This window comes from Yamadazyma tenuis, chromosome 3 (genome assembly GCF_029203305.1).
Source record: "Yamadazyma tenuis chromosome 3, complete sequence".
In the NCBI taxonomy this organism is placed as follows: Eukaryota; Fungi; Ascomycota; class Pichiomycetes; order Serinales; family Debaryomycetaceae; genus Yamadazyma; species Yamadazyma tenuis.
Genome location: NC_089463.1, coordinates 737,144 through 758,651, shown reverse-complemented (window position 1 = coordinate 758,651; position 21,508 = coordinate 737,144). Strand labels below are relative to the sequence as shown.

General features: G+C 42.8%; 11 protein-coding genes across 11 annotated transcripts; 1 reads left to right on the top strand and 10 right to left on the bottom strand. All coding sequences in view use genetic code 12, as the record gives it.

The window, feature by feature from the left end:
- Nucleotides 1-84: 84 nt before the first annotated feature.
- On the bottom strand, nt 85-1,743 carry NOC4 (Maturation and nuclear export of 40S ribosomal subunits interacting protein; the record flags this gene model as incomplete). The annotated part of the gene is made up of 1 exon (XM_006684048.1): nt 85-1,743. One exon carries the CDS (start codon nt 1,741-1,743, stop codon nt 85-87), a length of 1,659 nt encoding a protein of 552 aa, XP_006684111.1.
- An 810-nt stretch (nt 1,744-2,553) lies between these two features.
- Nucleotides 2,554-3,036, bottom strand: RPL21A_1 (60S ribosomal protein eL21; the record flags this gene model as incomplete). Its single annotated transcript, XM_006684050.2, has 1 exon — nt 2,554-3,036. The coding sequence occupies one exon, from the start codon at nt 3,034-3,036 to the stop codon at nt 2,554-2,556; it is 483 nt and encodes a 160-aa protein (XP_006684113.1).
- A 492-nt stretch (nt 3,037-3,528) lies between these two features.
- PSN45_002742 (uncharacterized protein) lies at nt 3,529-4,836 on the top strand (the record flags this gene model as incomplete). Its single annotated transcript, XM_006684051.2, has 1 exon — nt 3,529-4,836. One exon carries the CDS (start codon nt 3,529-3,531, stop codon nt 4,834-4,836), a length of 1,308 nt encoding a protein of 435 aa, XP_006684114.1.
- Nucleotides 4,837-4,851: 15 nt separating this feature from the next.
- SET6 (Histone-lysine N-methyltransferase set-6) lies at nt 4,852-5,960 on the bottom strand (the record flags this gene model as incomplete). The annotated part of the gene is made up of 2 exons (XM_066157928.1): nt 4,852-4,857; nt 4,914-5,960. 2 exons carry the CDS (start codon nt 5,958-5,960, stop codon nt 4,852-4,854), a joined length of 1,053 nt encoding a protein of 350 aa, XP_066014025.1.
- Nucleotides 5,961-6,426: 466 nt separating this feature from the next.
- PSN45_002740 (uncharacterized protein) lies at nt 6,427-7,638 on the bottom strand (the record flags this gene model as incomplete). Its single annotated transcript, XM_006684054.2, has 1 exon — nt 6,427-7,638. One exon carries the CDS (start codon nt 7,636-7,638, stop codon nt 6,427-6,429), a length of 1,212 nt encoding a protein of 403 aa, XP_006684117.1.
- Nucleotides 7,639-8,204: 566 nt separating this feature from the next.
- NMD5 (Nonsense-mediated mRNA decay protein 5) lies at nt 8,205-11,333 on the bottom strand (the record flags this gene model as incomplete). The annotated part of the gene is made up of 1 exon (XM_006683841.1): nt 8,205-11,333. One exon carries the CDS (start codon nt 11,331-11,333, stop codon nt 8,205-8,207), a length of 3,129 nt encoding a protein of 1,042 aa, XP_006683904.1.
- Nucleotides 11,334-11,513: 180 nt separating this feature from the next.
- On the bottom strand, nt 11,514-12,155 carry XPT1 (Xanthine phosphoribosyltransferase 1; the record flags this gene model as incomplete). Its single annotated transcript, XM_006684056.1, has 1 exon — nt 11,514-12,155. The coding sequence occupies one exon, from the start codon at nt 12,153-12,155 to the stop codon at nt 11,514-11,516; it is 642 nt and encodes a 213-aa protein (XP_006684119.1).
- Nucleotides 12,156-12,237: 82 nt separating this feature from the next.
- Nucleotides 12,238-13,578, bottom strand: PSN45_002737 (uncharacterized protein; the record flags this gene model as incomplete). Its single annotated transcript, XM_006684058.1, has 1 exon — nt 12,238-13,578. The coding sequence occupies one exon, from the start codon at nt 13,576-13,578 to the stop codon at nt 12,238-12,240; it is 1,341 nt and encodes a 446-aa protein (XP_006684121.1).
- Nucleotides 13,579-13,650: 72 nt separating this feature from the next.
- On the bottom strand, nt 13,651-15,645 carry PSN45_002736 (uncharacterized protein; the record flags this gene model as incomplete). Its single annotated transcript, XM_066157927.1, has 1 exon — nt 13,651-15,645. One exon carries the CDS (start codon nt 15,643-15,645, stop codon nt 13,651-13,653), a length of 1,995 nt encoding a protein of 664 aa, XP_066014024.1.
- A 337-nt stretch (nt 15,646-15,982) lies between these two features.
- Nucleotides 15,983-17,251, bottom strand: PSN45_002735 (uncharacterized protein; the record flags this gene model as incomplete). The annotated part of the gene is made up of 2 exons (XM_066157926.1): nt 15,983-16,003; nt 16,667-17,251. 2 exons carry the CDS (start codon nt 17,249-17,251, stop codon nt 15,983-15,985), a joined length of 606 nt encoding a protein of 201 aa, XP_066014023.1.
- Nucleotides 17,252-20,022: 2,771 nt separating this feature from the next.
- ABD1 (mRNA cap guanine-N7 methyltransferase) lies at nt 20,023-21,486 on the bottom strand (the record flags this gene model as incomplete). Its single annotated transcript, XM_066157925.1, has 1 exon — nt 20,023-21,486. The coding sequence occupies one exon, from the start codon at nt 21,484-21,486 to the stop codon at nt 20,023-20,025; it is 1,464 nt and encodes a 487-aa protein (XP_066014022.1).
- Between the last annotated feature and the right edge of the window lie 22 nt (nt 21,487-21,508).

The following is a 21,508-nucleotide window of genomic DNA, read 5'->3' as shown; positions in this document are numbered from 1 at the left end:
GCGCGCGCCAGGTTGGATTTTGGCATTTAGCAGAGACGTGTTTCATTACCTTTCCTAATCAGGTTAAATTAATTAACTACTGTACTAAATAGTCCATCCTTCTAAATACACCGTTGTTTTGGATTCAGGCTCCGACCCTTCAGAAGTGCCAGTCACATGGTCAAAAAGCTGGTCAAAGCTATCGAATTCTAAAGCGGCCATCGACCGGTACTTCCTGTTGATCTCCGATTCTATCAAGCTTTTGAAAGACCAATCAAGAAAATCCTCTAAATTGTAATTGGGTTTTCTGAACGGCTCGGTGAATATCTTTGCCAAAGTAGAAATGTTGGGATGATAGTGGTTCATCAACGCTTCGAGCTCCCACAATGATGAGTTTATAGCATTGGTTTTTAAGGGATCAAGCTCGTTGTTGTCATAAGGATCCTCATAAGTATCGGGATCTTGCAGAGGATTTTGGATCATGATCATACAACTTGGATGCCTCTTGAATAGATTGTAGATGAAAGGGATGATAATTACCACCCCTGGAGCAGGCCCAGTAATGGATAAGCGGGCGAGTTTTTTGATGAAAGATGCCACTAGGTTGGATGATAAGTGGGTGGAGGACAAAAACAAGTCTGATAATCTGAAAAACCGAGATCTGTATCTGTTAAATAACAATTCTGGAGTGAGTAGCGAGTACAACTTGGTGTAGAAGTCTGGGTACTCCAAATTGTACTGTTTCATCAATTCATATAAGGAGTTTAATGCAAGGATTTGAATGATTAAGTCAGATGTGTCATAACTGTCAGTTAAAAAGTCCATTAACCGAGATGGCTGGGCAAGGTAGGGTAATATTCTCTTATTGAGGATCAAGAGAATGCATTTATATTGACTGGAGGTCAATTTGAACGATAATATTGAAATCACCAATGTCTGGAAAGCTTTTTTGAAATGGGAAGGCTTGAAGATGGTGGTGGGAGGTTTCGAAATGAAGGTTTTGATAGCCCTCAATTCCTTTGGGTTTTCTTCAAAGGCCAATGGTATCTTCACTAATGTGTAGAAAATGGAGAACAACCGATTTTGGTCGGGTATTTCGTCTTGTTCCACCAACTCGTTTAAACACTGAAAAAAATAGAACTGCAAATCATAGTACTTGTGGAGTTTTTCCTGAAATTCAAGCATGATAAAATCATCTATGGTATTGTCCAGTAACACAGTACCAACTTCACTGCAGACCAAGCTTTTAACTATGGCTTTATAGGTACTAGTTGGGAAGTATAAATCGTCTTTTGAAGACTTAAGATATTGGTTCTCCAATCTCAAAACATTCAAACTGACATCTAGGATATCCAACTGCAATGAAGATTTGAAACTTAAGCTTGTCAGGAGAAACTGGTACATGATTTTCTTAAAACGATCATACTTGTCTACCAACCACTTGACCAAAATCATCTTTTTATCATCAAATTTCTTACTGGGTCTAAGCAAGCCTGCTTGGAATAGGTGCTGAAAAATCTGATACATATTGATGGTGAGCTGACGTCCGATCGACTCGACTGAGCTATCTTCTGTTTGAATTAAAGCGGATTTGATGTATGAATACTGATCGATCAATTTGACAATATCATTATAACTGGACTTTTCAATAACATCTTGAGACACCTGTTTGATGTGGTCCAAAGTCCAGAGAGAGGTATCACTCTTCAGTTTCTTGGGGGCTGGTTTTGCCACCTTGGAATTGCTCTTTCTCTTTGGTGCCATTGTGGTAAATGTTTCTTGGTTGGTACAAATTTGCAGATGCTCATCTGGTGAGAATTGGTGTCGGCACACTCGCACCATCGCCTATAAATTTTTCACTCGCCAGGAAATTTTCTCTTCTTTATATGACCTTCCATGTTTTACAAATATGATGATATCTCGCGTGCTTCATGACTATTCCCGAAGTCGAGTTCTTGTCTTTGGCAAGGGTTCCTTTATGGGCTTCTTACGGAGCTCTGGGTTGAAGTGGTGACAGTGTCTGGCGCAACATTCTTGTTACTATAAACGGACACCGAGAGAACTTCTGATCCCCTAGCATAAGGTTATACAATTGTAGGAGTAGGTTCTGACGGTGTGTCTGGCGAGGCCAGTTGTCATATGCCGTTGTTTAGAATATGTGTTGCGAAAAGTGTAGATAACCGAAGGAGGGAGTACCCATAGTAGGTACTCGTAAAGGCATGTCTTGATATCTCTAGATCTTGTCAAGATAGAAGTTCAACTACTAAGGAATAAACCCCAGTCTAAAATATGTGATGTGTCAAGTAAACTAATGATTGTGTTGTGGCAGTAAGTAAATAAATGACTGTGTTGTGGCAGTAAGTAAATTATTGATTGTGTTGTGGCAGTAAGTAAATTAATGATTGTGTTGTGGCAGTAAGTAAATTAATGATTGTGTTGTGGCAGTAAGTAAATTAATGATTATGGTACCAGATGTATAAAATTATGTTGGACCATTCCATTCTCATAACACTGGCAGCTTCTACGTGTCTCCGTTATCGATATTAGTATTGGTAAACTAAATATACATGAAGTTTAAATAAAAGTTTCATAAGGAACTGGAGCCAAAGTTTGAGGAACGTTACCTTCGGTGGAAACAATTCTAGCGTCTCTTGGCTTGGCAGGTTGTCTCTTCAAAGACACTTGTTCACCGTTAGCCTTGGCTTCTCTTTTCAAAGCAGCGTTGGTCTTAACTCTGTTCAAAAATTCTTGACGACAAGCGGAGTGCTTGATGTGCTCGACTCTGATGTTAACTCTCTTTTCAATGTATCTGTGTCCAACGACTTTGTTGATGATAATACCGACAGAAGACTTGGTCACATTATAGATGATACCGGTCTTACCGTGGTAGAATTTGTGTGGCATACCCTTTTGGACGGCACCGTTAACCTTGATGTCAACAATGTCACCAACCTTGTAAGTCTTCAAGTAGGTGGATAATGGAATAACACCATGCTTCTTGAAATCACGTTGGAATGCGTAACGAGTACGAGATCTATAACCGTGAGATTTACCCATTTTTCAAGTAGTTAATTTGGACTAAATGTGTGGAAGAAAAGAATTTTTCAGTTGGTGAGAGTTTTGAATTTTGACAAGGTTGAGAATTGGCGATGGTGCGAAAAGCAGTCACGGTGGTCACGTGCAAAACCGTCCCATAATACATGACTTTTTGGTACCCGGAAGGGGAAGTTTAAGTTGGTGATGCTGGTATACTGGATATTCAGGGATTTGAAGACTCATATTTGACGAGTTTTGTGTCTTGGAGACTATTGTGTTTGTGTAGCTTAGTTGGAGTATTCTTTTGATTCGCAGCCAATAGAATGAGTGCACAAACTATGGAAAATCATGCCTCTAAGGTCGATTTCGGAGGTATTAGTATCTATTCCGTGTTTCCACAATCAGATCATGCACCATGGCCTTTTCCTGGGGGCTTTTACCAATATTTCATAAATGGCCTCTTTCTCTCGAAACCATCTCATCGCACAATTTGAGATAAGCTTGGTATCACTAATGTTTAAGTTTCTAGTATTAAACCCGTCCACAAAATCAGATGAGATTATCAAGAAGGCTAATATACAACATAAGAAGAACGAGTTTGAGCTGGTAATTCTCTTGGACAAGCTAGACAATCCAGTCGAAAAGCTTGATGTTCCATCTTACTACCCAAGTCTCGAAGATGATAAAAGCATCAGTGTTGACACAAACTTAATTGGAGTGAATGGGATTCTCAAATTGAACTCCGGTGTTACCATTGCATTTATGGATAATGTGGAAGTGTCATTCAATGGGAAAATTGATATTCTTATCCTTAAACAGTGGCCTTCTAAGTTGTCCAATTTAATAAAGAAAGACACCGTGAGCATAGATTTTACTATTGATAATTTAATTACCAGATTCAGACCCCGGTACATATTTGCAAGTGGAGAATTCCATGAATACGGCCCGTTCAGGTGGGAAAGTGGAGCAGTGAGCCGTTTTGTCAGCTTGAGTAAAGAAGGTGAAGGTAAATGGTTTTATGGGTTCAACTTCCCATTAGTACCCACAGAAGTGGCGTCACAAGATCTCATGGATAACCCATTTATTGAGACTCTTCTGGTCAAAAGAAGAGTTGACCAAGGCGAAAACAGCGAGTCTTTACCAAAAAGAGCAAAGGTCTCACCGCAGAACTGCTTCTTTTGTCTATCCAATCCCAATGTTGAAACCCACATGATCATCACCATCGGACAACTAGTGTATATGACAGTTGCCAAGGGGCCATTGACACGGTCGAATGCCTCTATGCCATTTTCGGGCCACGGAATCATCACTCCTGTGGACCATATGTCAAAAAACACCAAGGAAGTTGATGCTGAGATGAACGAATTCGAAGTCAAACTATTCCACAAGTTCAAACAAAACTATCCTGACTTTGTGCTAGTGGTTTTTGATTTGAACCTTGAGAAGAACGTTCATTATCATAGGCAATTTTTGCCCATACATAATAAGTTCCTTGAAGAGGATAAATTCTCCAAGGTGTTGGAGGAGAAGGCTCAAACCAACAACGAGAAATATAACAAAAACCACAAATTGGAGTTCAAGAATGTCGATGCAGTGGACGTAGATTCACAGTACATCAGCTTCAAAGTATACAAGGATGAGGTTCCGGTGGTGTACCAAAGTACTATCGAAGATGACAGTAAAATCATCGATCTACAGTTCCCTAGAAGAGTATTGTCATATATTATAAGGAGTCCCAAGCGTTTGTATTGGGATAAATGTCAACAGCCCAAGTTCAAGGAAACTCAAGACTGTGAAGAGTTCAAAAAGTTTTTCACCTAAGTTTGAGCTTCCATCTCACATCTTTTGCAGGTACAGATGAAAAACCACTCACTCAACTCCTTTCTTCGGATATTGACTGGTTCCTCTAAATAGTTCCCGTAGTCAATGCACAATTCGTCATTTTTCTGGATATCTGCAAGCGTAAGAAAGTGTAATTCGTTGTTAATTCTCCTCTTGATGATATTGGGAGTACAAGAATGGTTGAAAAATGAACCAGATGGGTACACCCCAAACCCAAGGAAGTCCTTGTCACCTTCATTTAGTGTCCAGATCCCGAAAGCATTGGTGAGATTGTTTCCAATAATCAACCGGATGTCAAGTGGATTTATGAACTTCTGAAATTGAGGTGGACTGGTCAACCGGATGAACTTAAATATGGTGATATAAGACACTAGCAAGTTCTTGAACTTCAACACTTTCAGGATCTCATTTGATTGCAAGAGATCGAATAAACGAGACTCAAATACAAACGCATCTGTTTGACTTAGTTCACTCAAGAACTTCTCTTGAGGTTCTTCTTCTTCTGTATCCCGAATATACAACTTATGGAGAACCCCCAAAACATACTTGATTTCCAAGTACTCCGTTTCGGTAATTTTGGGGATGAGCTTTTGCCATTTGGTAGGTTTCGTTTTTAGAACCAGTGCATCCCATTGTTCAACTTGTTCCCATTTGCCCTTTATCGTATGTATGAATTCAGATACACCTGCTACAGGCACTTCAGCCATCTCTTCGGTGCAGAAAGTCGTATATAGTTTGTCCAAGTTCAACAAACTCCTTAGATAAACCTCATAGTATTTCATCAGCTTGAAGGCGGAAAGGCATTTTTCACTACAGAAACAAATCGACTGATTCTTAAAAGTGGGAAGCGACAACCGGAACTTCATGGTTTTTCCGTTATCGTAGTTAAAGCATTTATGGCACACCTCTTTCTTAAAGTCCTTGGAAATGGTGAATCCAAGAGGTTTTGAAACTAGGATATCCGTGCCTCTCGGGATAGACTCATAACTGAAACAGCCTTTCCCGCCGTACTTGGTTTCTGATACTTGGAAAAAAGGAGATATTTGAGAGAGAATGGCTTGCTCTTTGTCAACAAGTGTGATTTCCTCAGACGGTATTTCCATACTTGACGTGGTTTTGGGATATTATTCAATTATATTTTCCAGATGAGATGCACGCATTAATTTTTAGCAGTAATTTGAACTTCTTATCTGCAGCGAAAAGACAGAGGTCAAAACGCCATCCGTTTTTGACGTGCTGATAAAAGCTATAGGTTTTTTTAATGATGGAGTGTGAGGAACTATGAACCAGTAGAGGTTGTGGAAAGGGCATTTCTGAAGGCAAGGTAGGGTTTTAATGGGCATTCTGGTACGTTTTCGAGGACGGCACGGGTTTGGAAATTAGCTTTGGTAACCATACGCGGGTTTATTAACCAAAACAAAAGCACAAAGTGGGATTTGGTTGACACATAAAGACTTGGTTCTAGGACCCAATCCAGATATCACAGCAAGTCAGACCATCTACCTCTGTATCACCAATCTACATCCAATCAAGTCTACCATTAATCGTTATAATTATAATACAGCTAGTTTATAAATGAAAATCTGGGTCAAGCTCAAACAAGTAGTCGATGCTCATAGGGATATCACACATCAGAAAAACCACTTCATCGGCCGCATTAATGGACCTCATACGGTCCTTGACAGGAATCGATCTGGAGTGCTTTAACTTGTTTTTGTAATATTCCGACTCTTTATTGATGAAAAACTGTGTTTCTTCTTCTTCAAAGTCCTCGTAGCCCAGATCCACATGAGAACCACCCTTGTGAGCCAACTCATCTTTGCTGGTCAACAGTAAACTGGTGGTATTGACATTGACTAACTCATCATCCACCACGTCGAAAACATTGTACGACAACAGAAGCAACTGGTTACTTTGCGTAAGGCTGAAGTCCGAAGCAAGTTTACAGTTGGATTTCAAGTACTGGGGGAACTTTATGTTGATGGCATGGAACTTGGGCATCAAGGTACCCGGACGGTCAATTTGCAACCGATCAACCAACTCAATAATCTTGGAGTTCTGATAATGGGTCATCTTGGCAAACTGACTTCTTCTGTTCTTGGTGACCAAGTCACTTTTGAAGTAGATGTGGCTCGAGTCCTTTGAGTGCACCGAGATGGTGGGTATTTCCTTGACTAGTAAAAACTTTTCCATTTGTGTAACCACATTCTGAACGTCATCTGTGGTTCCTTCGGTGGGCCCTAAAATGGCCAAGTCGATCTTCATGCCAGGGTACATCTGTGGAAGCAAGTTGTGGACGGCCACCGACAAAATGCTGATGGGGTCGTTACTGTTTACGTACCAACAGTTCTTGTCCAATGGATCATTTCCCCACTGGTTTGTGTTTACAAACGACACTCCACCGCCAACCTCTTCGTCGACTTCTTCTTCGATTCTGCGCAAGTCTTCTTTCTTCAACAAGCGTCTAGGGGCCCCAGGTAATAAGTTAATCTTGTCCAACTTCAACAAGTTTTTATAGTACAACTGGTTGGAAGGCAACAAGTGACCAAAGTCACCACCGTCGGTGATCCTGTGGTTGGAAACGTGGGTATTCTGGTGTAAAGCACCCACAGATTGATGTAATGGTGCCACAAGCACAACCGTATGGTTTTTCTGGGTCAACTGGTGGGCCAAAAGACGGGAGTTTTTGGTAACCCAAGAGTCGGTGGTGGACAATAAGATGTTCAAGCCAGATGCTTGTACCACAAGCAACACCAACACCGGTAATAGTATAAGTTTCATAATGAGTTTATTATGATATGTCCAGAAAAAAAACACCCCCGAGTCTGTGTCAATTTATACTTTCACAGCAATTTGCGGCCACATGGGATATTGTCAATTAGTGAGGATCGCAAATTATTGATTTTGCAGCTTCACTTACACGTTTTTTGGTCCGTCCACGATTATGCCTGCTAGGGCTGCTCCGGACCGGTATTCCTGTAGCCGACAGAGAACCTATTGTCAGAGCTAGTAGGTTGACAAACATAGCTGGAGCTATACTGGAAGTAAATGACAGACCTATTGCGGGACTTTTGTCAGGCTCAGAACTGCGGGTTCAGCCACCTGAAAATTAAGGTTTGCGGTGGCCACGGTCAGGACCCCGGAGCTGCTAATTACGCAAAGACATGTACACAACGGAAGAATTATCAATTAGAATTGGTATTGGTAGGTATATGGGTGCATTTTATGGACTCTACTTGTAGTTTTTGGGTACCGTACCGTTGTGTTTATTTCTATTTGATAATGGGGTATTGCTCCACAAAGTTATTCGACTCTTAATTTTAACTTTATTTTCAAGCCTGGGAGGGTTACATTGAGGCTATTATTAACTTTTTAATGAAGCCTTGCAATTCCTGTTCTGGAATGCTGCCAAAGAGCTCGAGGTATCGGTCGTTCTTCTTGGTTTGCAAGAGACTGAAAAAGTTCTTTAGAATCTCTGGTAAATTGACGTGATCAAGAGGAGTGGTTTCCAATGGGTCCTCAATGATATTCTCTTCGTGTGAAAGGAGTTTGAGGTTCTCCTGGGTAAGAAAATCAAGGAAATCACAGTGGTCGTCGTTGACAATGTCTTCGTCGGCCTCCGTCTCATCTCCACTATCGCCAAACAGCCCGTAGTTGTCACCATCTTCTGCATTTGTTGACCGGGACCCATCAAACTCATCTTTGAAGTCGGCAATAAACTGTTTTCTTCGCTTACGGAGATCTCTGATAGCCGTGGGTAATGTTTTGAGGAGGTATACCAAGTTGGTAGCAAAGTCGGGGTTGGCCACGAGGTTATTGTTGTTGATCAAGGAGATTAGGCCGAGTATCGACAATTTGATGTCATAGCACCGGGTGAGTTTGGGGATGACCTGGATCCAGTGGCCCAAGAAGAACTTGATGAACATTTCGTTGAGGTTTATGATGACAAAGTTGGAGTCGTAGATGAGCATGCAGATGATGATATTCAAGAACGAGATGCGGAAGTACAAGTTGACATCGGGGTTGGGAGTATCAAACACCTTGAAGAGCGGGATGAGTTGGCCGATAATAACGTTGAAGTATCCCACCAGCTTGACTTTAAGGATCAAAATGAAGTATTGGATGAGTTCAAAGTTCAACACCAGGTCGCCCAAGCTCTCGACGTTCTCATTCATATGGATGAAGACGTTCAAAAAGATCTCGATGAACTCAGTGTCGAGGGGCAGGGGTTGTTCGTCTTCAAAGTAAAGCAAGTAGTTCTTCAAAGCGGGTAACATCTCTTCGAAATACATGACTCCGAGTCCGTCATTAATGAGGTCGTTGATCAACCGCAACACGTCAAACATGTCCTGCAGCACGTCCTTGTTCAAGTACACCAAGTTCTCGATGATCTCACAGGTTTCGCTCAAGTAGTTTTCGTTTCGGTGAACCAAAATGTATTTGATCATAGGAATCAATTTGTCTGTCAACTCTCTCACAACGTACCGGTTCTCTTCAAACGATATGAGCACCGTCACGATAGTGTTGAGGATCCCAATTCCGGCGATGACTTTATCATCGTTGGAATCGACCCCTTCGTAATCGTCTGATTTCTCATCCCCTTCCTGTTCGCTCACAATTCGCATGAAGTTCCTCACGAGTTTATCGACCAACTCTTTTCCAAATGGTTGCAACTCTTGACCAAACGTCTCCACACACTCTTGTATCACTACCGAAATAGTGTCGTTATCTATTTCGTTACTGATCTCCAATAATTTTGAAATCACCTGTAATACCATCACCGACAACGTCTCCTTGAACTGAGGAATATGCAAATAGCTCTGGAGACAAAGCGAGTTCTCCAACACAACCGCCAAATCGGTCTCAATTGGGTGACTGTTGAAGCCAAAATTCTTCAACACTTCATAGATGACGAGATTCAAATTCTCTTCGCTTTTAAACTCCAAGTCACTGAAACTCCCAAGAATCTCAAACGTTCGAGCCACCAAAAACTTGTAATTACTTCGGACGTTGGGGAGAACCAACTTCATCAAAAACTCTTCCATATGGTCGTAAAACTTGTTTTCCAGGCTGTTGATCAAGTTCCCCGAGATGGACCCTACTAGCCTCAAAATCGCTTCTCTCTTTTTGGCCAGGTCGAGGGTCTCTTCCATATTAACAAGTGCAAGTAGCTCATCATGAATAAACGACATGATGATACCAAACGAGTACTTCTTCCGCTGCTGTAGCAACGTCTTGATGAAGTTGATGGCAGCGGTATCAGGGGCATTGGTGTCGTCCAAAAACACATTGAAGGTGAGCAGTATGTACTGATGAGGGTCATTATCAAAAGTCTCGATTTTGTCATCACTGGGAACAATGATGGGGTACATGAAGTACTGCACCAAGTGAGGCAAGATCTTCTTGATGGGAACCCAGAGATTCTTCAAACTAATAGAGGTACGAAGAATTTCAATCAAGTAATAGAGGGCTGAAAGGTTGAGCCACCGAGTTCCAGCACACCACATCTCCACTATCGACACCAAGTTGCTCACCAAGTAGGGAAGAAACTCGTGGACGTAGACAGCCTTGAACTGGTCATACTTGAAGTTGCTACCAGTAACGTACCGGGTTGCACATCTGTTGATGTTTGCCAAAGACCATTTGAGGACTTTAGAGAGCTGAAACTGGTTCTTTTCGTTTTCCGAGAGCCTGGCGTTCAACACATACGCAGGTAGCTTCATATTCACAAGGCTGCCGTGGAACTGCCCCCACTGGATGATCAGGGCCGGTGTTTGTAGACTTTGGGGTAGATCCAAATAAGTGACGAATTTGTAGCATCTTAAAATGAGCTTCAAGATCTCGGCTTTAAACTCGTTCAAGTTGGCTGAGTCCGATGACAAGCACTCGCCGATAAACAAGAGCCTGGGGAAAAACTCTTCTATGATAAGCTCCAATTCTTGACGCTGGGAGTTCTTCATCCATCGGAAACTTCGTGAGATCTCAGATAGACAAAGCATGCCCGTGTACACCTTATTCAACTCAACTTCGTTGTTGATGCTGTCCATGTTAAAAGAATCTCCCAACAATGCGTTGACGGTTTGGAGTAAGTCCATCCAGTCGTGGAGCTCACTTTGAATCAAAATCCGGAGAGTGGGAAGCAACTGTTGCTTGATATTATAGTTGGAATCGATCATAATTTGGGGGAAATTGGATTTAATGAACGGTTTATCTGCCAATGCTATTTCCCCGGAGCCCCAATATCGGTTGATGGTATTTTTAAAGTAAACGGCACAGGCTACTTGTGTTTCTTTGGGAACCGGGTACTCGATGGGACCATTGTGGGAGTTGATGATTTTGACACAACTTTCCAAGAACCCGGGTAATCGATGTAGCTTGGCCAACTGTAGTTCTGACTCCCGACGTATGTGGGGGTCCAGGACCAACGTACCCTTGAAATACTCCAAGATCAATTGGTCGTCTATGGAAGAGTTCATGGTGGTTGGTTTTTTTGTCGCTGCGAATCTGTTAGGGAGAGATGACGAGCGAGAGACACAATGGTGTTGGTATCAATATGGCCGGTATCAATATGACTGGTGTCAATATACTACCAGTACTTTCACTATTACTGTTGCTCTGGCGACTATCCTATTCTCTAGTTACTATATCCACAAAGTCTATATGTTTCCCTGTTTGCGGGCCCGGTCGGTATGCTCGTCAATGTCCATGGCATCCCAAGGATATGCAATCCACCGGTCTTCCACATTCTCCCCCACGAGATAGTGGTTTTGTTCAAACAATTCAGCTGGGAGTTCGGCCCGCTTGGGCTTCAACTTATTGTGTAACACGAAAATTTGAAACGTCGTCTCCTCGCTCTCCCGACCCAACTGCTTCTGCATCTCTGCCACGTCCTTCTGCAACTCTGACAATGCGTAGTGCAAAGTGGTACGAGAATCGTCGACTTCATCCACAATAATGATGTTTTTACCAATCAACGAGTCAAAATGCTGGTTAAGGTTTCCAAAGTCAAGCCACTGGGTTCTGACAACCTCCTTGCCGATGGATTCGGTGGGCTTGTCACCCAACTGCTCATAAAGCGACAAGCCAATGGCCTGGATCGGAATATTCTTCCCGTTGGGCTCTCTGATGAACGATCTTAAAATCCGAGCAGGAATGAACCCTCCACCACCAATGGCGATAATTAGGTCCACTGGCTTACCCTGGGCCTTGATCTCGTTGGCAGCCTTCTGGCACAACTTGTGAATGATCTCATATGAGATATACCACTTATCAGTAGGAGCAGGCGATTCAGTAGACATTAGAAGTTTGCACTTTTTTTCTCATCGCGGCATTTCACGAAATATGCTTATTGTGAGTACATAGCGTTATAACTGGTATATACTAAAACTCGTCGTCGTCGTCATTGTCGTCGTCTCCCGCGGGAAGAGCCTCCACAACCGAGTCATCGTCATCGTTTTCCCCGTTGACAATCACCAAACTCTCATCTTCTTGGTGGTTTTCAAATGCTTCGGGCTCAAATCTCATCGCTTTGAACTCCTGCTGCGTGCTCATGAGATTGAGTTTACCTTTGATAGAGAGCAACTCCGGCAATAACTGTAAAGATCCCGCGAGTCTCTTGGATGCAGTCGCCAACTTGGTATGGCTGATTTGTCCGAGAACACTGCTGTCGACAAGGACAAGGTGTTTGAACCAAAGAGATAAGCTTATCGACTCGATGGGGTTCTTGGAAATCCGGGAAATAATGGCGGTCATGAGGACTAGCTGGGTGTCTTTGGATAATTTGCTAATGGTAGTCTTTATATTGGCCTCATCATCGTTTGTTTCGATCAACTCCAAGAGCTGGGCCCGAGATTGTGTGTCTGTAAGCTTGTTGATTTTCTTTATGAGCACCTCTGATGAAAGGTTGTGAATTTGGGGCATTAAGGCATCCAAATCGATGTCTAGTTCACTCGATGAAATTCGGTGGGTTCCATTGGAAGAAGAGAAGTCAACAGTTTGGGATCTCAACTCTAGGTTCTTGGAATTGACTGAGCTTCCTGTTTTATAGATGAACCTATAGCCATCTTCTCCATGAATAACGTCCACAAAATGGTTCTTTGCAGTTTTGATTTCAATCTCGTTCACAATTACAGTATTTCCACGGAACAAGAACACCTGGTCGTTGACACTGGCGATGTTCGTGACAGCCTTTGCTAATTGGTCATTGATCACCGCTCCTTCGCTAGTAAAGACGACTAAACCATCCACGTATTTCATGGACTTCACATCGTCGAACTCTTTGATTTGCTTCAATTTCCCGCGGTTGAACTCGTAGACCTTACTGCCATCGCTAGCGTAGATTTTGTCTCCCGCCACAATCTGCTTTATTGGCTTGTTGAGCTTGGATATCTTCTGGGAGGTTAAATTGATGATTCCACCATCAAAACAGGCATATAGAGAGTCCTGGAAATAACATATGTCTGTCACGTTTGTCTGTTCTATGGTTGCTCTTTCGGTTATGCCTATTATTGGGGAGATATGGAGCAATTCAAATGTGTTTGATGTGGTGATCAAGCCGATGAGCTCGTCTTGAGATTCGATACCTTTCACCCAAATGGCCTTGAGTAGACGGGAATTTCCAAAGTTTACCGAATTTATCAATGTGAATCCATTCGTATCGAAAATCTGGACTTCATTACGGTTGTCCAGTTGTATTAGATTTATAAAATATTCTTGAGACATCGTTGATGATGAGCAGAGAAACTGAAAAGTTTTTGAAAGTTTTTTTCGCGATGCGGCTGCAAAATCTATTTATTACTGTTGATACTTTTCTTGCACTTCGATCATTTGTTGCACTTGAAGCTTGCATAAGTCCTTTAAGTCCAGTACATCATTTAGAAGCTCGTCTACCCGTTCTTCCTTTTCTCCCAACAAAACCAAGAGACTATCCTCTTTCTCGGCCCTCGTAGCTAGTTCAGACTGCAATTGCTCAATTTTGGATTTGAGTTCTTCGACCTTCAGAAGGTCTTTGGACATTAACAAGATCTTCAGTTCGAGATCGTATTTCTCTTGAAGAACCTCTTCATTTTCGTCTTTCAAGCTGTTAAGTTCGACCTTCAAGTTTCGAATGCTTGAAGACATCTTATTTATTAACTGGAAAGAGCTGGGCTGATTAGAAACCAACATGGAAGAGTTTTGGATATTGGAGCTTTCCTCAAAATCGAACGACGTAAGGGACTGCGAAGAGTAATTGTTGGTATGATAAAGTGAGCTGTCCATGGAAATGTGAGGAGGATCAATATGATCGGCTATGCCCATTGATTGGTTTATTATTTGATCCTTTTCGTCTCGTGCTTCTTCCATTTCTTCGATTTGTAACTGTAGCTCTTTAATTCTGCTGGTGAGAGCCAACTTCTCGTTGTTGAATATCTGGTTCATTTTCTCAAGCTTTTCGTAGAGTGATTTCTTTTCGGACGTGAATTGGTCCTGTTGCTGCTGATGCTTGGTGACTCCAGACTTATACTTGATGAGTTCATCGGACTGTTGATTCAACCTCAAGTCGTACTCGTTCATTTTGAACCTCAAGTTTTTGTTTTCGTTGATCAAGTTGAGTTTATCTTTCTTTAAGTTGTCTACCTTGGTATTTAGTTCATTTATTTTGGAGTTCAAGTTGATCTCAATAAGCTCCCAATTGGACCTGGAGTTCAAGATTTCGTTTTGCAAGTTAGAATAGCTCTTGAACAACTTTTCGTAGTCGCCTGATCTGGTTCCATTCTTCTTTGAGATTCCACTGTCTTCATTTTCCAAGATCAAAGTTTCGATCTTGTTCTCCAATCGCATGATCTCCTGAGCATTCAACAGATTGAGTTTTTTGATCTCAAATTTCAAGTTACTAACTATTTCGTCCGTGGCATTCAACTCGATCTGGTGGCTCTGCTTGACCAAGTCCAATTGGATTTTCAAGTCGTTTGCTTCTTTGATTTTCTCGTTCTTTAATTTGGTTTCCTGATCGATTTGTGATTCTGATTGCTTCAATTTGGACTCGATATTTTCTGCCTTGACCCTCTTGTATTCCTTTATATTCTGACCCAACTCGTCGAGATCCTTGATCTTATACCGTCTTAATATCTCGTCGATTTCGCTGATAATACTGGCATTTTCCTCGTTTTTGGTGTTGAACTCCTCGATGACGGTTTCGTAGTCCAAGTTGAGAGTCTTGAGTTTCTTGATGGTCTCGTTCAACTTCAACTCTTTAATGGACAACTGCTCGCCTTCTTTCATCAACTGGTTTATTAACTCGTCCTTTCTGGTTAACTCTTCACTGGCACTGCTCCGGTGCAATTTGGCGATTTCTACCTTTAATCGTTCGTTTTCCTTCTTTAAAGTGTTCAACTCTTCACTAACCACCGACTGAGGTTCGGGACTTCGGGCATAGGGGGTTGTAGTCTCGGAGAATGCAGGTTCAGGAGTGGTGCTGGCAGGTATTGATTCTGGAGTCAGTACATAATCTAGACGGACCACCTCTGCCGGCTTTTTGTCCAGCCTTTTTGAGGCCTCTTTACTCTTGGTGGCCAAAGCCAATCTCTCCTGTAGCGTAAGCCTCTTTTTCTTTGGTTTTCTATCGAGTTGACTTGAATCGATGGATTCAGGAGCAGGATTGGTGGAAGTGCCATCGATTTCAGGCGAATCTGAAGGGTTCTTGACCTCTGATTCTACATCTGTATCATGTCCAGTGGTTTCTATCTTGGGGTGTTGGCCATCTGGCTCGCCGCGCTCTGAAGGCAGTGTGGCGGTATCCAAATCACTCATAAAGTTGATGAAGTGGTGGAAAAACTATCACCAACATTTCGCGACTTTGGATCTAATCGTTATATTACAAGTTTGTCTAAATAAAAGTAGCTAGTGTATAGTACAGGGAAATTCGTCAGAACTATTTGAAGGAACTGGACGCCATTTTAGGGGTGAATTGCTTCAGTACCCGAATAGTCAGATCACAGAGGAGCGACCTCAGTTTATATGAAGATTGGTAAGGGAGATGAGTCAAAGGGCATGGTCCTGAGAAATTAGGTCACATGGCCATGTGGTGGAGGTGGAGGTGGGGGTGGAAGTTATAAGTGATTTGAGGTGGTGGGGGAGATAGTTATGATTACTTGGGCTGCTCGGGAGACTTTTCATGTCGGGGTTGGAAGGAAGGAAGCTCCAGTGACACAGGGAGCGGGCGGAGCCGTGGTGGTGGGTGCGGACTGCCGAGGCTGTGGGGAGCAAAGTTCGGCCGTGGAAGTGGATGTGGCTGGTGCTGAGGATTGATATGCAAGTACTGGTTGGGTGCTGGGCCGTACTGGTACTGGTGCTGAGGGTGCGGCGGTTTGTGAGATGGCGGCGGCTGGTGGACCTGGTGGAACTGTGGCTGGTGCGAAAAGTGGTGCTGGGGCTGCGGAAGCTTGTGCAAGTGCTGGGGTGGTGGTGCTGGCGACTGAGACGAGGAGCGAACTCCCTGGGAGCCATGATGGGCCTGAGAGGGAACAGAACCGATGCTCGGATGCAGGCGGTGCGCTGGAGGTGGCACCATGGATGAAAGTGGAGGAACAGGTACCAGCACAGGCACAGTCATAGGTGTAGATCCCAGAGAGTCGGCTGTGTGGGCCGGGGCCGGGGCGGGTCCCGGTCCTGGCGCCGATCCTGGGACCGGGGCGGTGAATCCTGGCGGCGGCGCGCCTATTCCCCATGGCACCCCCGGCAGAAACATCGCCGCCTCTGCAGGACCCTGGCCCTGCTGTCGTGGCACCTGGTATGGATAGTACACATATGGATACCGCAAATTCATGCCCACCCCTGGCACGTAGCCATACCAGTAATTGCCGTTATAGTCAAGAGAGCTCTGCATATCATCACTCTGAAAGTCACTTTTGCTCTTGCGCTGCCCATGTTTTTTGGTGACAATATGCGTGTTCAAGTGGTTCAACAGCCCGTAGCTCTTGTTGCACCCGGGGAAAGAACAGGAAAATTTACGTACAATCTGATTGTACCGACGCCTGAATCGGCGATTGGGTTTGGACTCGTCGTAGAACGCTTCTGAGTCTGCCCTGGGACTCAGAAGTTGTCGTTTGTGTTGATGGGGAATGTCTGCTTTAGGCTCCAGTGCTTCATCTTCCAGGGGGGCCAGCCTTTTAGGGGAAGTCTCGGGAGAGTCATTGGTGGGTCTTTGTGGAGCATCTTCTTCATGTGATTGATCAACGTCGGATTTCACTGACTGTTGGGGCACAGGGGTCCCTACAACGCTGGACTCGGTCAGGTCAGGTACCAGGGACTGGGATGGCATTAGGGGGGGAATTCCGTCTCGTGATGACAGGTTCAAAATAGAATTGATGGAAAAATGATGGTTCTCTTTGGAGGATGGTTGGTCATTATTGTTCATAGTAACCAATGCATATTAAGGAGTACCCCAATAGTTTATAATAAAAAAAGCCTGATAATTAGAAGAGATAGGGGTTTTTCTGTAAACTATCTCCAAAAGAATGTGAATATAAATGGAAAGAAGGTTTGTTGAAGGTGACAAAAGCCTAAAATTATAGGTGAATTTATTGAAATTTATTATTATATAAAAAAAATCCAAAGGTGAAATTAAGCTCTAGGACGAAAATATTAAAAATAACAAATAAAAAAAAAAATGAAGAATCACGGCGGCCATCGGAGGACACCGTTTGTCTTATCTCCTAAGCTTTGGGTTGAGGACAGGGGTGCAGGGTTTACGCATCATTGAATTCATCTGAATATGAGGGTGGACATGTCGCCATAATGGTAACCATTAGGACTAATTCTATTGTGGGTAACAGGGTACAGATGTCTTATAGCGCAGCGGACCGAGAAAATTAGCATTAAGAAAATACATATATTTTAATTGAGTTCATGAGGGTGGTATACAGGACGTGTTTAGAAAGTCGTAAGTCTTAAAGCACTAATATTAGTAGCTGTGGAGAAGCGTGGTACTGTAGTTTTGGGTGCAGGCCGCCTTTGTAGTGAGGAGTTCCAGGAGTCGAGCCAATTTTCTTTTGCAGCATTACCTGTCGGAAATGATTTTTTCCGGGTTTTTTTTTCGCTCCTAGCTGCCCTTCTGAAACATCCATATTTCAGAACCACATAAAACGTCTGACTCTCATCCGAAATGGATTCTAGTACCCCTCACTCTGTTGTTCCTCCTCAAACGGTAAGCAGAAAACCCATTGTGATTCGTCCTTGCAAACTTCTTTTCTAGGTTTCTATCTGATTACACTTACGAGAGAAGGGTGGATATAAATTGCCTGCTTTAAAAATATTGGTGATCCATTTAGCTGCATTGCCGATTGAGACAATCACCAAAGATGCATCCAGAATTCAGAACAATTGCTGCTGCGATAATTGATGAATAAGCACGTTAATTTAATGTACGTCACGCGTGAATGCTGGTGACAAAAAATAGTTGAATGAAAAAAATAAAAGTACAGCAGTCATCATAAGGTTTCGCCTTTTCTGTTTCAAATTGATTCTATTTATTATTATAAGTTTATTTTAATTCAAAGATTTTAACTTATTTAAAATCAATTCCCAGTATCAGCCCCCCGTTTCAAGTATGCACCCATTATTGCTCCAACGCTATTTCAGTTCAATCTGAACCGCACAGGATTTAAGACTCTAAATCTGGTCTAATTAAACATTATTGTTCCTTGTTAGTACGAGCATAGCAATTGTTCGATTTTATTCGCGCCTATAAGCGAGTCTATTGTTCCCCGTCGCTGCTGATCGCTGTAACTATCGGTCCTGCAACTAGAGTTTGTTTTTTTTTGATTTTTTCCACGATTCATCTCTCCCCCGCCTTGCGGGTACTTCATCCCATTCCATTAGCACGACAGTGGTAAAAAAATATCGTTAGAAAAGCTGCCTCAATTACACGGTTAAAATATGCACCCACTAAATCTGAAATTTTTAAATTGTTTAAATGAAACTTGCGTTAAATTTCATGTTACGTAACAAGTTTACAGCAAGATTCGCTCAACTTCCCTTAGTATATGTACAAACGCTTAAATTAACGGTAGGTTGTTTCCATTTAGCCGCCCTTCTCTATGCGACCCCATGCAATTGGGGTTTTTGTAGCTTGCTCCAAATCCTAATGATAAACTGACCATTTCCGAAAACTGCAGTCATCGCCCCCTCCGGGCCCCTAACACGTATCAAGTTCTCCTTGCATCACTATTCACAAGCGCATCATATGCTGCCATGCATCTTCCCTTCTGTGAAACGTGCATACATGTCAGCTGCTGAATCATCCTATGGAATACCATTTAGTCAACTCCACTAGATTACCTTATACTTTGTTTTTGCAAAAATATTATTTCTTGGTTAGACGGGGTTCTAGGCTGTTACTGAAAAATTTTAGAGGTGATGCATCTGAGACTTTGCTTACTTTCCAGAACTTTAACTATAGTAAATCTTGTTTCTTTACGTTATTTTTTGTAACCTTGTGATTTGTTTGTTCTACTGATGCAGATTGAAGTTTATTTTATTTCTTATTTGGCCTCTTTGTAAATAAAAAAAAATCACTTCTACCTTATGATTGAAGCAGTTGTACAACATCTACACCTACAGTCTCTATCACTATGGCATCTATCATCCAACTTCATGAGGTGGGGGTATTGTATATATGACATTTTCGTATTTAGTTGCTTTCCCTAATCTACCCCTTGATTTTGTACTTTGTGCTTGCAATAGCCTGATCTTCTTGGCTGCCGAACTTTCGAACGGTCGTAAGCTTATAGTTTCTACTTCTGGTAGCCGACCTTCTCGTGCATCAGTGGGTGTTTGCGGTTGTATATTTTCTGATGGAGTTGCGTAAATATCTTCGTGTGCGTTGTGGGGTGGTTCCACAAATAGCAATTTTCTGTTGTCCCCGTGGACATTTTAACATCATCCAATGGGTATTCGGATCCGCTAGAACCAAAAGGTTCCTTCGTCTAACAAATATTGACCCGAGTGCTAAGTGCCGATCGTTACAGTTGAGCCCCTTATTATTTCAGGTTCTACTGCACCCGTAGAACAGTGCGACGGTGCCACGCAACAAAAATAATATTTTATAGAGGGAGGTCGGCTGGTCCAGCCACGGAGAGCTGGTACTAGGTTTTCCGGTGGTTGCCTCCGGGTTGTACTGGTTCGCATTTAGGCCTTTTCAAACACAAAAAGAAGATAAAACTCAATTGCTTCACGTTCAAGTCCTTCAATGCCATATTTACCGTCCGACCGCTTGATACTCTGAATCAAGTTGTTGTTAAGCCTCTTGAAATACTTGGGGATCTCCTTGTTGAAAAACTCAATGAAATCCTTCTTCACTTTCAACACAAGCAGGTTATCTTCACAGATTCGCCTGAGGGTCTCAAATGGCACCACATATTCCGGTACGTCGTCAATAGCATCAGTCAAGCTGTAGTTGTAGCCATTTCCAAACGGGCTGGTGTTGAAGTCACCATCAGCAGGAGGTTTTTCGTGGAACTTGACCTGGTAAAGCTCATTGCCAAAGGCAAACGTCGTATCCTCCGGCCTCATTTCCTTCTTCACCTTGTACTTGATAAAATCAGATGATGGGATCGTCCCCACGAATTTACCCCCTGTTTTGAGGGACTTGGCAACGTTGTTTATGAGGCATCTGATTTTATCTTCGGTCTCAAACGCATAGTGAAGAGAAAACTGGTTGGACACTGCATCGACTGGAAACACATTATCAATGATACCAGGGAAGTTAGGCTCCAAGATGTCAGGAATCGAGTAGTTGAATAAGTCACCTGTAGCAAAGAAACTCTGAAAATTATACTTTCTGCTGTCCCTGTGAGAGCCACCACCAAAGTTGCTTTTGAACCTAACCTTATTCTTTTCGTATCTGCTATACGCCTCGCGAATTGAAGCATCACTGATGTCGATCCCCACATACTCGTCTACCTTGATAAACTCCATTTTGTTCAAGTCTCCGCCCTTTCCACAGCACAAGTCCAATACTCGGAACGGACCTTCACCTGCAGCAACCGGCTTGCAGAACTCTCCAAGCAAAATGTACTTGATGATATTGTTAAAGTTACGGAGCTTGATAATGGGCGACTTGGTCCGGTTTCCTTGGTACTTGGATTGGTATGTTCGTTGATTGTAGTGAGTTCTGATTATTGAGTTGACATCCTTTTCGTCTCGCTTGAGGTTGCTCTGAAATGTCTGGTAGTATGAGTTGGCAGGATTTGTTACCTTCAAGTTCTTGTAGGCCAACACTTCAGGCTCTGGTTCGGGAGTTGGTTCAAGTTGGTCCTGTTCTGGCTCTGCCGCCGTCACTTCGAGTTCCTCTTTGTGTACGTCTTTGCGGGCGCTTCTTTCTCTCTCGTTGTATTTAGTATACTTGCTGTAGTCAGTTGCATCACCTTCACTGCGGTCACGGTCACGCTTAGCGGTGCCTTCACGTCTTATTCTGTTGGCTCGGTCGTCCTCGTTCACTCTGTATTTTGAATATTTGTCGTTGGATTCGGCTTCTGGAGCCGTGGGTGCAGATGGGCGGGCACCATATCGGTCGTACTTGTTCTCCTGGCCCTTTTTCATCCAGGCCGGCAACTCGGCCTGCTGTTTGTACATTGATGGGACGTTGGACATTGGGGTGTTGAGAAAACGAGAT